General features: G+C 45.6%; 1 protein-coding gene across 4 annotated transcripts in view; it reads left to right on the forward strand.

The window, feature by feature from the left end:
* The window catches only part of SH2D4A (SH2 domain containing 4A), an 82,601-nt gene extending 71,927 nt beyond the window's left edge, over window positions 1–10,674 (forward strand). For all 4 annotated transcript variants that reach the window (XM_054499198.2, XM_054499200.2, XM_054499199.2 and 1 more), the window contains 2 exons: window positions 7,766–7,989; window positions 9,002–10,674. In XM_054499198.2, coding sequence (XP_054355173.2) covers window positions 7,766–7,989; window positions 9,002–9,094 — 317 coding nt within the window. In that variant the 3' untranslated portion in view covers window positions 9,095–10,674. The remainder of the gene's footprint in view (window positions 1–7,765; window positions 7,990–9,001) is intronic.
* The last annotated feature ends 6,587 nt before the right edge of the window (window positions 10,675–17,261 follow it).

Here is a 17,261-nt window from a genome sequence, read left to right on the forward strand (position 1 = left end):
TGGTGGGATAGCAATACAGTTCACACTTCAGCTGTTTTTTTTTTTTTTTTTTTGAGACAGAGTCTTGCTCTGCTACACAGGCTAGAGTGCAGTGATGCGATCTCAGCTCACTGTAGCCTCCACCTCCCAGGTTCAAACGATTCTCCTGCCTCTGCCTCCCACGTAGCTGGAATTACAAGGCATGGGCCACCACACCCTGCTAAGTTTTGTATTTTTAGTAGAGACCATGTTGGCCAGGCTGGTCTCGAACTTCAGACTTCAAGTGATCCACCCACCTTGGCCTCCCAAAGTGCTGGGATTACAGGCCTGAGCCACCATGCCTGGCCACACTTCAGCTATTTTGATTCCTTCCATTTTTTGATATATCCTACTGACTCTTCAGAGGGTCACTCTGAACCTCTTGGAGGTATTCTCTGGAATTGTTGTTCCCTAGAGATGGTTGTTAAGGTAGAATCCTGTGTCTCACTCCTCCCAACTTCCCTTCTTCTACTCCTGACAGTTTTTCATACACAGCTCCTTCAAAATGGGGACCAGATACCACCCCTGACAGAGCATACGTCACTGAATAGGTTGCATTAAGAAGGGCTCATGGAGGCTTCCCAAAATTTCTTTCAAAGATCTTAGCAGACCTGAGTCACTGCCCCTAAGTGATCATCTGTCCTTCTACTATTTTGCTGAAGAATGGAGATTTAATTGTGGGGCCATCAATATTCTGTCCACCTTTCACAAAGGGATTTTCAAGCTTCTGTCTTCACTGAGCACAGAGTAGTTACTTATGTGATTTCTCAAAGCCTTTTTGTTCTTAAACCTCAGATGACATATATATCCTGCCTCATTTACATGGATGATTCACACATTTTATGGAGTGGAGAGGCTGTGGCCAGCAACAATAATATATCACTGCTGGTGTGTGGCAGAGAAGGACAGCTGGAAGTCCATTCCCGGGCAGGACTCCTTTTAGCATGAAGGCTTCACCTACATTAATGTCATTAAAGCAAAGCACGTTTTGTCCAAATTATTCTCCATGGTCCCCCTATAAAATTGCTTAGTATTTGTTCAGATTGTAGAGCAGCTGGAGAAGATGAAACAAAGAGGCTAAAACTACACATATTAATTCGGATTTGGGAAGAGCTATCTTTTCTGCAGAACATTCTATGTAATGCTGGCTTTTTCCTGGAGGAACCTGACTTTTCTCATAAATTACTCAGTGCAGCAGGCTTCCTGCAAAAATGTTAATATGTTTGCCAGTAATGTGGAGAACAGCCCATTAGCCCCAAGCTCTTACTTGGGTTTTTGCAGATGATGCACTTGAGTCCTCATGCTGACACTATCACAATATGGCAGTGGCTGTGCCTGGGAGCCCCAGGCTTCCCAGTACACATGCCCAGGACTGGACCCTTGTAGTTCCCTGTGCTGCTCTTGGAGTCCTGAGGTTGCCTAGAGGGGCCTCAGAGGCAAGGGGCAGGTACAGTGGGTGTGTGAGAACCTAAGAAGAGAGATTCTGCTTTGGGGGTTTCACTTGGGATTTTGAATAGAAAAGAGGTTCTACTGTTTAATTTCATATTCTAAAAGCCATGTGTTTGTCATCAAACTTTTGTCATCACATGCTTTTTTTATAAAAAAGGGTCTTGCTCTGTCACTCAGGTTGGAATGCAGTGGCGTGATTACAACTCACTGCAGCCTTGACTATCTGGGCTCAGGTGATTCTCCCACCTCAGGCTCCTGAGCAGCTGGGAATGCAGGTGTATACCACCACACCCAGCTAATACTTTTTGTTGGTCTTTGTAGAGATGGGGTCTTGCCATGTTGCCCAGGCTAGTCTCAAACTCCTGGTCTCAAGTGATCCTCCCGCCTCAGCCTCCCAAAGTGCTGGGATTACCAGCATGAGACAGGGCACCTGGCCATGGCCATCACATGCTTTTTTATTTTTGTAGCATCACATGCTTTCTGGACAGTTTCTTCTGACACAGCCAGATGATGATGCCTGACTTCTTTATGCCAAGGGAAAGTAAGTAAGTAGTGGTTAAGAGCATGTCCCTGGGGCCACAGTGCCTGGCTTCAAATCTGAGTCTCCCCATTAATTAGCTGTGTGGCCTTAGGCAGTCACATGACTCTGTCCTTCTGTCCCTGATCTGTATAATGCAGATCACTAGGGTTGTTCCTGCCTCAATATGTGCATGTAATTTGCTGTTATTATTTGTAAACCATGAAGAACTGTGTGGCACAGTTTATAAGTGTTAGCCATTTAAGATAATGAAGTGAGGATGAATAACGCTAATAGTTCTGATCCTTGACTCATTAAGGAGCTTCTCAGGCCTCAGCAGCATGAATGCTAAGCTCAAAGGTTGGACGAATCAATGATGCACTGTCCCCCATCAAGGCATACTACACATACGTAACCAGTGAAAAATGCATCTTCTTTAAGTTGACAAGGTGAGAAATGAACCCCCCTTTGTGAAATAAAGACTCATTTTATTTTCACCCCATTCCAGGAAAATTCCATGAGCCTAGTGGGTTAAAAAGCATAGTGGGTTAAAAGCAAAACCCCAGAATAGGAGACAAGAGCCCTGGAAGTTTCATTTGCTAATCCTGCAAGCTTGGGCACTTGCCTTTTCTGTGTTAGTTTCCTCATCTATAAAATAGAGATGACGATAATATCAGCTCTGCTTTTTAGAGGAAACAACTCTAAAATGCAGTGGAAGTACATTGAACAGTGTGGTACGCCAGTGCAAAGCAGGTGTTCTGTCTGAGAGAATGGGTGAGAGCATGTGCTCCGAGGTCAGCCAGCCTGGGTCCAATTCCAGTGCTTCTCCTGACCTACCCAAATGACCTTAAGCAGGGTTTGCAAGTTTTCTCACCCATTATTTGAGGATAATAACAATATGTCTATGTAGGGTTGCGGTGAGGATGAAAGGAGGTGATACAAACTTTATTTGGCCATCTTTCATCTGATTTTTAAACACATATTTTCCAGACACAGGAAGTTGTACAGATGTACCCAAATAATATTAGACCTCGTGGCACTTCAAAGGAAAATGAAATGCATCTCTTGCCCCTATGATCACAATTCTGAGAACAGAGGCAGTGGCTGCACGGAAATGTCCCACAGAAGGAAGTTTCTGACTTGATTATAAGACACAAGCATTCATTAAACTCTTTTTTGGTCATCTTCTAAGGGGCAGGTGCTGAGTGTGTAAAAATAAGATGGAGTAGTTGGCCTCTAGGAGCTCACAAGGAAGTCGGGGAAGGCAGGACAGTCATGGCAGAAGGTTCTGTGAATTCTTGGAGAATTCTTGGATAGAGGTGAAAACTAGCTGAGTACACAGATGGAGATAAGTACAGGTGACACCCTGCATTGACCACTTGAGTGCTCAGATGGAGGTGGGAGCAGGTGCTCAGCAGGTCTAGGAGAAACTGAGACTGACTGCCTAGACTAGCATGAGGACACGTCATGTTCTGGAGTTGAATCTTGTGGAGTGAGTAGGAGTTTTCCAGGAGGAAGCTGTGGAGAAGGATACCATTGAACTGCCCTGTGGGGCAGTCTCTGCCACTTGGATTTCCAACCGGAGCCTGCTGGTTTTGAGTTACTTCTGGGCTCTTGGGTCTGTTTACCGACTGCTATGCAAAAAATATTTCCCCGGGGCCTTTCCTGGGCAAAATGTTCATTGTAGAGAGGTTTAGAGCTACGCTGTCCAGTTAGGGTAGCCCCTAAACGCATGTGGCTTTTCACATCAAAATGAATCACAAGCCCTATTTCAGAGTTCAGTAGCACATGTGGCAATATTTTCATTATCACACAGACAGGAGTGGGACCTCCTCCAGCTGCGATGGACCCCTGTGCTGGTGCTGTTGTATATAGAGTGTAGGCTCTCAGGAGTTTCAGTTCCTGCTCTGCCCCAGGTTCTTCAGGGCCAGACACTGCCCATCAGACCTCACGCAGTGACATGTGCTTTCTTGTGGGCTGCCAGAGTTCTGCCAATCTCGGCCCGGATTCAACTCTAAAATCAACAGCATGTTGCCTGGGTGAAAATCGTGAAAATCTGCTTCACTAAACTGATGGACTAACATATTCCAACCTGGGCAACATGGTGAAACCCCATCTCTACAAAAATTGGCCGGGCATGGTGGCATGTGCCTGCAGTCCCAGCTACCCAGGAGGTGGAGGCTGCAGTGAGCCGAGATTGTGCCGCATCGCTCCAGCTTGGGCAATGGAGTAAGACCCTGTCTTAAAAAAGACAAAAAAAATACTGTTTTTCTCTAGCACAGAAATCCTCCTATGACATCAGGTTTGGTTTTTTTAAGCTGTGTGGAGAGGGCAGGTCAGAGGGAAGAAGCACCAATGTGTCATAGCCTTTAGGGGCTGGGGTTAAGACCCCTGCTTCAGAATTCTAGAGTTGTGCAAAGGGCAACTCAGGGGACAGGTACCATTAGGTTGACTGAGGCCGGGTGTGGTGGCTCACGCTTATCATCCCACTATCATCCCAGCACTTTGGGAGGCTGAGGTGGGCAGATCATTTGAGGCCAGGAGTTTGAGACCTGCCTGGCTAACATGGTGAAAACCTGTCTCTGCTAAAAATACAAAAAAATAGCTGGGCATGTTAGTGGGCTCCTATAATTCCAGCTACACAGGAGGCTAAGGCAATGAGAATCGCTTGAACCCAGGAGTCAGAGGTTGCAGTAAGCCAAGATCACACCCCTGCACTGCAGCTTGAGTGACTGTTTAAAAAAAAAAACAAAAAACGTTGATTGAGTCCTCAGTAATCAATATCTAACATTGGATTTTGGTTTTGTGCTCAAGAATTCCCTATCCCAGCAGATGAACCTCATTGCTTGGCAGTAATCACAGCCAGGACACCCCAAATGCACACGCTGCTCTTGATAGATTCATGACAAATTGTCCACTGACTTGTGTATTTAGCTGCACCAAGCCAGTTTGCTATTAAGGAATAGTAATCCTCTTACAAAGCAAAAAAAGCAAAGACAAACTACCTCTTGGATCATTCAAAGCCTAGTCTCCAGGGCACTGCCCTTTGGAACCTGCCCTCTGTCCCATGGTGTACAAGGACTCTCCACTATGACCTGTGCTTTGCCAACAACACGTTTGATTGGGTCCTGGTGTCCCAGGAGATTAGATGGCACCAAGATCTGTGGGTAAGGCTAAGGGGCTTTTGGAAAGTTTCAGTTACAGTAACTACAACCTCATCTTACAAGGAATTTGACCTTAGCCCAGGTTTGGTTATAGTTTTCCCGAATAGCTTTAATTTTAGGAATCCAGATTCATCTGGATAATTTCCAGATGTCATAAATTATAACATCTGCCCCATCTGTTGAAACAGCCTGGAATTTCATAGTAAGCCGTCAGCCTAGGAGGAGGGAGAAATCTTTTTCCAGGATGCTGCTTCTCCTCCAATCTTGGCTCCTTGTTTCTGAAGGGGACTTTTCAGGGTCATTGAAAAACATCCCTGGGTTTCAGAGACAGTCTCATACAGCGTCTTTAGAGATTTGCCATGTGCAGTCCCCACATGGGCTGGTGGTACCTGGTGCCTTGTTACAATGTACAGTTGTCATTTGTAACTTATCAGTGGGACCAGGTATGCTTAGGAAGGGGAAATAGACAAACAGAAGGAGCAGCCCATATCTGTTGGAACTTAGCCATGATTTGAGTACCTCATGTGGATAGTGGAGCATCTGAACTAAGGAGCACTCTCAGTGTAAGCCTGGAGTGTCCAGTGGGTCTGTCTCACAGGGGAAGGGGTGGAAAAGCGACTGGACATGATACGTGCAATGCATGTGCATCAGTTGTCTGCTGGCAATGAGTGTAATAGAGCCACTGCCCCTAGGAGAAAGGCCCTGCTCTGTTTCGAGGACATTGATTATCTGCAAGTCGGGGAGACTGTCTGGCCTTTTCACCCACTCCCAGCTCTTACCTGGAGGTCTCACACTGGGTTGACCTTCATACACTGGGACTCTGCAGTGGGACACCTGGGGTCTGTGTCCTTCTAAATAGGAAGCAGGAGAAGGGCTGGTCAGATGATCTTGGCTAGGACAAAACAGACAATTTTTAAAATCCTCCTGTCATTCAAGGGTCTGTTTACAGAAAAGAGAACAGACATGGTTTTATTTTACTCTGGAGAGAGTTCACTTCTCAACTGTACTAACAAGACAAAAGGGCTATGGCAGCCCATTGCCTTTTCCTGAGGTGGTTCTGTTATTGTTTTGTTTTCCTGATAATAAGGTACTGAGTATCAACAGGGAGCCAACAAGAGAAGGCAAGAGCTTTGCTGAAATGAAAAAGGGCACGCGTAGAACGCTGCTCCTCCCTCCCAGATCACAGCTCACTGAATAATTCATTGACTTCCCCATCTTTCCAAGATGCATTTCTGCTCTATGAGTTATACAGCATTATCTATGCATCGACAAATTATGATGGGAATAAAAAATTTGGAACATGAGTCAGACCTCATGAGTTTGGACTAACTGGGGAGAAGGCTGGTCTGGAGTAAGAGTGTGAATTCATGAGGCATTTAAGCTATGTCTATATATAACTTCATATATGCATATAAAGATACACATATATTTTTATTCATTTAAATGCCAGTGTAGTGTTATTTAGCAATAGCTACAGTCTACGGTACTTTATAGAACTGAGTCTGACTTGGCTCTGTCACTAAATTACTGAGCCTCCCACACCAGGGAGTCTCAACTTCAGCACTACCGCTATCTGGGGCTGGATAATTCTTTGCAGTGTGGGGCTGTTCTGTGTCTCACAGGCTGTTTAGCAACATCCCCGGCCTCTACCCACATCCTCCATCCATGACAACCAAAGATGTCTCTCAGACACCTTTGTCCGAGTGGTTGAGAACCACTGTCCTAGACCAAGTCAAATCACTCCCCAGGCCATTGAGTCCTTGTTGGTAAACTGAGGTGGCCTAGGGAGAGTATCTTTAAATCCCCTCCCAGATCTAACATTCCCAGGATGACCATCAAGGCATTTGGCTAGACCCTCATAAACTGTCAAACACCTGTGTGTTGCTCTAAATGGGTATATAAGTAGAAATACATATATATATCTTTTTTTTTTTTTTTTTGAGATGGAGTCTTGCTCTGTTGCCCAGGCTGGAGGAAGTGCAGTGGCGTGATCTCAGCTCACTGCAAGCTCCGCCTCCCGGGTTCACGCCATTCTCCTGCCTCAGCCTTCCAAGTAGCTGCGACTACAGGTGCCCGCCACTGCACCCGGCTAATTTTCTGTATTTTTAGTAGAGACGGAGTTTCACTGTATTAGTCAGGATGGTGTCGATCTCCTGACCTCGTGATCCACCCGCCTCGGCCTCCCAAACTGCTGGGATTACAGGCGTGAGCCGTCGCGCCTGGCCCAGAAATATATTCTTCTTTTAAGGTTGACATTTAAGCTCTCATGTGTACCTACTTCTATACATGATTTTTTTTTTTTTTTAATTTACAACTGCTTTTATTTTTTTTTTATTTTTATTTTTTTTTAATTCTTTATTTTCTTTTATTATTATTATACTTTAGGTTTTATGGTACATGATTTTTATACAGTTTGCCTCTATAACCTGTTCATGTCTAATTAGCAAATACCAGAAGAATATTCCGTAATCCTAAGAAGCCCAAAACAGACTTAAAATTGCTCTTATTGTGTCTTATTTAGGTGTCATTGGCTCTCTATCCATGCAGCTGGGTTTAACAGAGGGGAGTTTGGGGAATGATTTGGCTGAAATACCTGCCTTTTTTTGCTTTGCCACAGGAATTCTCACACTCAAGAAAGCAAATGAACTTCTTCTGAGCACAGGCATACCCGGCAGTTTTCTCATCCGAGTCAGTGAAAGGATCAAAGGCTATGCCCTGTCCTATCTGTCGGAGGATGGCTGTAAACATTTCCTCATCGATGCCTCTGCAGACGCCTACAGCTTCCTGGGCGTGGACCAGCTGCAGCATGCCACCTTGGCGGATTTGGTGGAATATCACAAGGTGAAGCAATGCATAAATTTAATTTGCCTTCTCAGTCACTGTCCTGTAGCGGCTCTAACAATAATGACAATTACAAAGAAAATGACTGACACAAGTACTGGGGGAAGGGACAGGGGTGGGGGCTTGTCTTTGATAATTCTTCCTGATAATCAGGATTGTTAATCGCATTTCATTTACCTTAGAACCTAGTTCTTCCTTAAATACTCAGGGAACCCCACTGGGACAGAGAATACAGGAAATGCTAAAAAAAAAAAAAAAAAAGAAAAGCTGTACCCACGTGGATCACATATGACAGCAATCCCCAACCTTTGTGACACCAGTTTCCTGGATGACAATTTCTCCGTGGACTCAGTGTTGGGGGATGGTTTCAGGATGATTTAAGCACATTACATTTATTATGCATTTTATTTCTATTATTACATTGTTATATATAATGAAATAATTATACAGTTCAACATAGTGTAGAATCAGTGGGAGCCCCGAACTTGTTTTCCTGCAACTAGACAGTCCCATCTGGAGGTGATGGGGGACAGTGACAGATCACCAGGCATTAGATTTTCCTAAGGAGTACACAACCTCGATCCCTTGCATGCACGGTTCACAGTAACGTTTGTGCTCCTATGAGAATCTAATGCTGCCACTGATCTGAGAGGAAGCAGAGCTCAGGCGATAATGTGAACTACAGGGAGCAGACGTAAATACAGATGAAGCTTCACACCACTGCTCACCTCCTGCTATACAGACCAGTTCTAACAGGCCACAGACTGGTACTGGTCCATGGCCCTAGGGTTGGGGACCCCCGACCTATGAGAACAGCCTTAAGTTAGAACTCAAGCCCTGGAGGGAAAGAGAGTACCTGGCTGCGTGTAGATAAAATGCCTTTTAAGATGATCATAAACCACAAAAGCTTTGTGTAAATCATGGGTAGGCAGCTAGTGATGTCCTCTGAGGAAGTAGGTAGAGCGTGTGGTTACAACTTACACTATCTGACCCTGTGCCTTCTGATTGACAGGAGGAACCCATCACTTCCCTGGGGAAGGAGCTCCTCCTCTATCCCTGTGGTCAGCATGACCAGCTGCCTGACTACCTGGAGCTGTTGGAGTGACAGCCTCCATCAGGGTCATCCTACAGCCTCCAACTGGGCTTTCCCCTGGACAAAAGCCACTGCAACATTTCAAAAGCCACTGCAACATTTATGTGTGAAGCCAAAATCACGCTGCAGCAGAGCCAATACGGATCAACTGAAAAGTATCCGTGGAGTCCTCATTGATACCTCTCTTCTGCACAAATACTGGAATTCAATGTCAAGAGAAAATGACCTCTGCTCAAAAGGGAGAAGAGTTTCAATTTCAGCAAGTACCTGTCACGAAGGTTATGACCTTAATGATGTACATAAAATAAAACAAATGAAGAAATGGAAACCTTTTAGAAATTAAGATGTACTTGAAAACGAGTATCTTTGTGAACGATTGTATGACCCCTGCACTCCCTCTGTATCATCTCAGGAGGTTTCAGGGGCCTGTTGACATGAAGTTTCATGTTGGCTTTGGAATGGTAGCAAAAGCCTTTCCTGGCTGAGACGATGCTTAAAACACACCTCACTTATTGTACATGTTGGAACCAGGATATGAGAGACATAGAAAAACAGAAGTCATAAATGTAAATGGAATGAGAAGTTTTAAAACATAGGATGAGAGGCTTAACATGCATAAAAATACAGATGGACCTGCAGGAAAGTGAGCAAACATCGCTGAGTTTGTTTCCTTGTTCTGGAGAATGGGGCCAGGGCTGGCCTGGCCTCCCCTGGATATACTCTACAGGATAAAACATCTACACGTGTATTTTTTTTCTTTTATCAGTAGTGCTTAGACAAGAACAGAATAAGCAGGCTGTTTGGATGCTACTGGTGGTTGAATTGTGTTCCCCCAAAATATATGGTGAAATCTTAACCCCCTATCCCCGTGAATGTGACCTTGTTTGGAAATAGGGTCTTTGCAGATAGTCAAGATGAGGTCACACTGGATTAGGGTACACCCTAAATCCAATGACTTGCCTCCTTAGGAGGAGAGTTTTTTGGTAATAGACACAAATGCAGTGGGAAGAAGACCAGGGGACAAGAGGCAGGTTGGAGTGATGGAGCCAGAAGGGAAGGGACACCAAGGATCGCCGGCCACCAGCAGACGCCAGCAGAGAGGCATGGGACAGGTTCCCCACAAGCCTTAGAAGGAAGCATGGCCCTGACTTCAGAATTCCAGATTCCAGAGCTGGAAGAATAAATTTGTGTTGTTTTAAGCTCCTTAGTTCATGCTGATTTGTTACTATAGCCCCAGAAAGCTAATACAGTCGTTTACATAATTACATAACCTGACACACAAGATCGACCCATTCATTGCTGCCCAGTCCACCATTTTCATAATGAAGTAGAAATGGGAGGTAAGAAAAACATTCCAGCCAGTTCTGTTTAGCCCTGGGACACATATTTGTCCCGTCAGGAATCTTACGCCCTCCTGGACCCCGCACCCACCTTGGTCCAGTCCCAGTCAGGTGAACGGCCTCTGGACAGGGACTGAGGTGGGTCTGAGCCACTGGAGATCATTTTTCTTGGAGGATGGAGATTGGCTAGTACCTCTGGCCTAACTCTGTAGGTCAACACTCTTCTTTTAATAAAAGCAGAATGATACAGCAGTGTGGTTACAAGCTTGTTGGTTGCGTACAGCACTCACTGACTGTAAAATGTAGCCAGAGAAGGGGATGGTTGGCATGTGTGTTCTAATGAGAAAGATGATGGTGGTGATTATTTTTTAGAGACAGGGTCTTGTTCTGACACCCTGGCTGGCATGCAGTAGTGCGATCACAGCTCACTTCAGCCTCGAACTCCTGGCCTCAAGCGATCCTCCTGCCTCAAACTCCCAAAGTGCTACGATTACAGATGTGAGACACTATGCCAGGTCGAGATAGCTTTTCAACACAGATCACTGTTTAACTCTTTCTTGAAATGTTCCGTGTGGTTTATATTATTAAACTATTGTAAGGATCCATCTCTTGGCTTTTGTTCTTATGATTCAACAATCATGGCATTATTGAGAAACTTCTCAACTCTTCCCACCATTTTCTGTGTAATCTTGTACGGGACGTTTTGTCTCTGAGCCTCAGTTTTTGCTTCTGAACAAAATAAAGATCACCCAGTTAAATCATATTTTTTATTTTCATCCAATTCTGAAATTTTAAGGTTCCAGTGCTTCTCACTGGAATGAATGGAAAGTACCCCCTTGTCACTAATAATTAGGAAGATGTAAGATTCCAGTACTGGCCGGGTGCGGTGGCTCACTCCTGCAATCCCAGCAATTTGTGAGGCCAAAGTGGGTGGATCATGAGTTCAGGAGTTCAAGACCGGCCTGGCCAAAATGGTGAAACCCCGTCTCTACTCAAAATACAAAAATTAGCTGGGGATGGGGGCGTGCACCTGTAATCTCCGCTACTCTGGAGGCTGAGGTAGGAGAAATGCTTGAACCTGGGAGGCAAAAGTTGCAGTGAGCCGAGATCACGCCACTGTACTCCAGTCTAGGCTACAGACCAAGACTACGTGTTGGGGGGGAAAAAAAAATCCAGTACCCCCCTGTGCCTACAGTTATCTTGTGGGAAATAAGTGTGGCCATATCCAGATATAACTACACAAAGCAACATCCTATTAAAGGAAGATTTAGAAAACAGGAAGTCGTCCAACTGAATTAACCCAGTATTACAAAGGGGAGCAGATGTGGGTTCCGGACTAGTTTATCCTGTTGGTTGCTGATTGATTGATAGAGGAATACACTGTCCAGTGTTGGATGATATGATGGCACGGATAATACTTGAAATTCTTAGGGAAGGAGAATGGTTTACAGATTTCAGAAACTGAATTCAACTGAATGGGGTTCAGGAGGCCTGAATTGTCATCTGAGCTGTGCTGTGGTCTCTGTCCTGCCTACATCTACCCTGAGTTACTGTCTAAGGTGAAGATGTCCAAACTCTGACCCTGGTCTCCTCCTCCTGTTGCCTCCGCAAGCCCAGCTCCTTGACCTGCCTGCGCAAGGTTTCTGGGTCTAGGAACGCTGCCCTCACGTCACTGTCCTGGTTCTCAAGCCTAGGGGCTCTGGTCTGCAGACCCTGACTCACTGGGACTGTGGCCAAATGCTACTCCCTGCCCATCTAGATTCTTCTCTCCCACAATTCTGGAATCTCCCTCCCATGGTCATGTAAGATTTTCTGGCTGCCACCGTATTGCCAGATGCTCACAACCCATCAGCTCACTTGCAAGTACCCTGCTTCTGGCCTCCTGCCCTACCCTGCTGCAGTAGGATGCACAAGGAAGGTCGCTTGGCCCTAAATGTCACTAGCAGTGCTAGGCAGTCTCAAAAAGTGTTTTTTGGCAAGGCACAGTGGCTCATGCCCGTAATCCCAGCACTTTGGGAGGCCAAGGCAGGTGGATCACGAGGTCAGGAGATCGGGACCATCCTGGCCAACATGGTGAAACCCCGTCTCTACTAAAAAAAAAAAAAACATACAAAAATTAGCTGGGCTTGGTGGCACATGCCTGTAATCCCAGCTACTCAGGAGGCTGAGGCAGGAGATAGCTTGGGAGTCAGAGGTTGCAGTGAGCCGAGACCACTGCACTCTGGCCTGGCAATAGAGCAAAAGTCCATCTGAAAAAACAAGGTGTTTTCTGGCCCAAAGCTTACCCTAAAAATGGAGAAAACATAGGGCAAGTTAGGAAAAAAATGATCAGAGAAAGAAGAAAGTAGATGGGCAATGGTAAGTCAGGCCACCAAAAATACCACCGGGACATTTCCACCCAAAATTGCCTATCCAAAGCTAATGCTTTGGAATTAAGCATCCTTTGCTAATATGACATGAAATCTACTTTTAGACTAAAAAAAAAAAATTCATGGCTTAAAGTTTTGCAATTGCCACCTTTTGTAAAGGCAGTTTTCTTAATGCATTGGAGTCCAAACATTTTTTATGGCCCACACATACATATTTTGGGGCTCCTGCTATTTGGTGACAGAGAAGATACAAATGCATGGGTTATGTATGGATATGTTTCCATGGGGCCTCTTTGCTTTCATATTTATCCAGAACGTGGTAAATACTTTCCTTTCAGGCTGCAATTCACAGGGTTTGTTTTGTTTTGTTTTAGAACATACGTTTTCAACGACTGTATCTTTAAATAATCTGTTTGAATTTAGCTTTTCTCTTCCTTGGGAATAGCTATAAATGTTTGATTTTTCTTTGCTTTTCATTTGGTATTCTCACCCCCATTGTTTTCATCTCTCTCTTCTTTTCTGTTGTATTTTAGGAGAGCTCTTGCATCTGTCCTTTTCCCAACAGACATTAAATTTCCTGCAATGTTAATTCTGCACTTCACTGCCTCCAGGTGGATTTTAGTACCACTTTTACATTTCTAGCTACTTCCCATCCTACCTTCTCTCCCTATGCAGGGATCTTTAGGCTTCCCCCTGCTTCCCCAGATGGACAATTGTCAGGAAGCTTAAATGATCAAAGTACCCTGTTTTAATTGTGGTAAAAACACATTATTTGATAATCAGGCTGCTCAATATAGTAGAGAGCAGGCCCAGCAGGTTTGGGGTGCGGTCCTGGCTATACCATAACTAGCTGTGTGGAGTCGTTAAAGAAAAACAGTAACTAAGCCTGTCTGAGCTTCAGTTTCATCTCCCAGACAGTCGTTACTAAAGTCACCTGGGTTCTGATGATTAGGAAAGAAATATGTTAAATATCTGGCATAGAGAAAGCGCTCCATGGGCCCAGCATGGTGGCTTATACCTGAAATCCCTGCTCCTTGGGAAGCTGAGACAGGAAGATCGTTTGAGCCCAGGATTTTGAGACCAGCCTGGCCCACATAGTGAGACCCCTATCTCTACAAAAAATACAAAAATTAGCCAGGTGTGGTTGGCCTGTGCCTGTAGTCCCAGCTACTCAGGAAGCTGAAGCCACAGGATCACTTGAGCCCAACAGTTCGAGGCTGCAGTGAGCTATGATTTTACCAATGCACTCCAGCCTGGGTGACAGAGTGAGACCCTGTCTTTACAAAGAAAAAAAAAGAAAAAAAAAAGCCAGCTCTCCATAAATAATAATTGGGTAATTGCATTTTCCTTTTCCTAGTGAATTATGAGTCCAACAAAGCCAGGATCCTTGCACTCCAGCCTTCCCCTTTGTCAATTCAGTTTATGTGACCACCGGGCTGTTTATCCCCCACCCTTGTTTCCTAGAATTTCTGGGATCAGTTTTAAGAAGGAAGGGGAAACTTCTGAAGAGTAAGGGATATAATGACGAACCACACAATACATTCATTTGCCAGTTGACCTGCAGAGAATCGGCTCACTCTGTGCCAGGTGAGTCCCGGACAGAGGCTGCTATGGATGGCAGGCCCTCACTGAGTCCCTGGGGCGACTGTGGAGGCCGGAGAAGGGTCTTGAAGGAGCACAGCCCTACTTCTCTCCCCAGAGCAACACCCACCCTTCCCAGGCTGTGACCTTCCCCAAGGCGGCCCTGCCCTACCCCTCCTCCCCTATGCTTCTGTCCACCTTCCTGCTAGAATAACAGCCGAGGAGAACTGGGGGTGACTACTCCAGAGGGCATGTTGAAGGGATCACTAATGCACAGTTTAAAAGTCACATCTGCTGACAGAGGCACAGAGGAGCTGTGCTGAAGTGGCACAGAGGAGCTTTTTCTAATGTCTGATTTTGACAGTCCCCAAATTAGCAGTAACCAGTTTTTACCCCCACATCAGCCATTGTCAAACTGGCTCTGTTGCCTTGGGATTCCTGATTACAATCCCCAAGTATTTGCCTCCCATTTAGACCAAGAGACATTACAAACCCAGCACCCTTTGGGATGAACTCCACCTGTCTCCCAGCTAGGTCAGGCAATGCCAAGCAAGCTCCCCCACATTCTGTTTTTCTCTGTCTAAATCAGCTTAGGCTTGTCTTCAATTGGAAGGATGCTTTTTGTTGAAAATCTTCTCACCAACGGAGTTGAGATCCTGGGAGCCCTGCATGGGCCTGCACCTCAACAACCAAACAGAATGGCAAATGCCTTGCCCTCCAGGGGTGCCCTCCCAATGGTGTGGCAGTGCTTGAGAAAAGCTTCCCAACCAGGCTGCTCCCTGCTGCTCCTAACAGACCCCCATGCCAGGGATGTGATTTTGACATAGCTTCATTTGAGGCTGATAAAGAAAGAGCAAGTTATGTAAATAAGCTTTTCCTTCAGCCTTTCTTTGAACTTAATTTGTATGTTTTTCTGGTTTTTTATTGACTTATTTAAACCATTTCAAATGAACTTGAGCATCCTAGCAGGCCAGGTGATGTTTACTGTTATTGTTTTTGAAACCTTGGAATGACAGGGTGAGTTGGCAATGGGGGTAGAAGCTTTGGGAATCACAATGGAGGTGGAGGAAGTGGCCTGGCAGGGCTGCACTTCATTTCAAGCTCAAGTATCTGACTCAGGTTGATGAAGAATAAATCCAGTTCACCAGACATCCCGCCCAGGCTGAAGGGCATTCGGTGAGTCCCGGACAGAGGCTGCCATGGATGGCAGGCCCTCACTGAGTCCCTGGGGCGACTGTGGAGGCCGGAGAAGGGTCTTGAAGGATCACAGCCCTACTTCTCCCCCCGGAGCAATGCCCACCCTTTCCAGGCTCTGACCTTCCCCAAGGCGGCCCTGCCCTACCCCTCCTCCCCTATGCTTCTGTCCACCTTCCTGCTAGAATAGCAGACACGCCAGACACAGCCGAGGAGACACTCGGGGTGACTACTCCAGAGGGCATGTTCAAAGGATCAGTAATGCACAGTTTGAAAGGCACCTCTGCTGACAGGAAAGAACATATTCTGTGTGGTGGAAAAAACTACCATCAAAACCCCCCAAACCAACTGGCACCATCCCCATAGTTTTTGGCAGCAAGAGCAAAGCATGGAGCCCCGCCAGGAGAAACAGCTTTGAATTAAAATATAAAGCTAATCAGAATATGGATCACACAAAGCTGCCAGTCATTTGATGTGTGTGGGGAATAAAACACCCCTGCCCTGCTAAGAAACTGCCCAAGGTCATTATCTCTAAATCAGCAATTCTCACAAACAGTATCAAGTCTTTTTTTTAAAAAAGCAAGTATTCCCACCTGCTGTCCCCTCCTACTCAAATCATTTTTTCATTTTTTTTTTTTTTTTTTTTTGAGATGGAGTCTCACTCTGTCACCCAGGCTGGAGTGCAGTGGCTCAATCTCAGCTCACAGCAACCTCTGCCTCAGCCTCCCAAGTAGCTGGGATTACAGGCACCCACCACCAAGCCCGGCTAACTCTTTTGTATTTTTAGTAGAGACGGGGTTTCACCATCTTGGCCAGGCTGGTCTTGAACTCCTGACCTAATGATCCACCCGCCTCGGCCTCCCAAAGTGTTGGGATTACAGGCGTGAGCCACCGCGCCCGGCCATCACTCTTTCAATGTAACATGTTGGAATCCTGCATGAGAGCCAGATTCCAGGGCTTTGATCCCATATGGAGTCCTAACACTGCCGGTCATTGCACAGTGGCTGGAGGGGGGGGTCAGATGCCTTACCTGTTCCTCGATCCCTGTGTTAGCAAGCTTTCTTTCCTTGTTACATGATTTCTCAGGTGGGACTAGAGAGCAGAGAAATGGTGGGAAACAGAATCAAAAACAACAGGCTGGCGACTTACCCTAGGCCAAAGCTCATTCCCGCAGACCTTCCAGTCCATCTGGAGCTGGCCATGTGACGGGTCATGGTCAGGGACAATGACGGTCCTATCAGCCCTGAAGCTGGCTATTTGCTGGCTGGATCTCTGGGCGAGCTTTTCAACATTTCTGATCCTCATTCTCTGCACCTGGAAAATCCAAGTAATGATATTATCTAGCTTAGAAGGTTGGAGTAATGAACGTAAGTTTCCTAGCTATGCTCCTGACTTCAAAAACCTGTAAAGTCTCCCAGCTCCCTAGGAGGGTATCAACTCCATATTACTGAGCGTGGAATGTAAGGTAGAAATTACCCATTAAATTTCACACTCCTAGTAACCCTTCTCCTTCAGATAAAGTTTTGAGAATGACAAAAAGAACAACAGTATACATGATGGCTTCATCATCTTTACTGTATTGCCTATAATAGCCATCTGATTATATCCAAGCAGCACTGGGCATACCGAGAAGCTTAACAGACACTGCCAGATACACAGTTGTACATGAGGAATTGTGTGCTGAATACTAATAAC

This window comes from Pongo pygmaeus, chromosome 7 (assembly GCF_028885625.2).
Source record: "Pongo pygmaeus isolate AG05252 chromosome 7, NHGRI_mPonPyg2-v2.0_pri, whole genome shotgun sequence".
In the NCBI taxonomy this organism is placed as follows: Eukaryota; Metazoa; Chordata; class Mammalia; order Primates; family Hominidae; genus Pongo; species Pongo pygmaeus.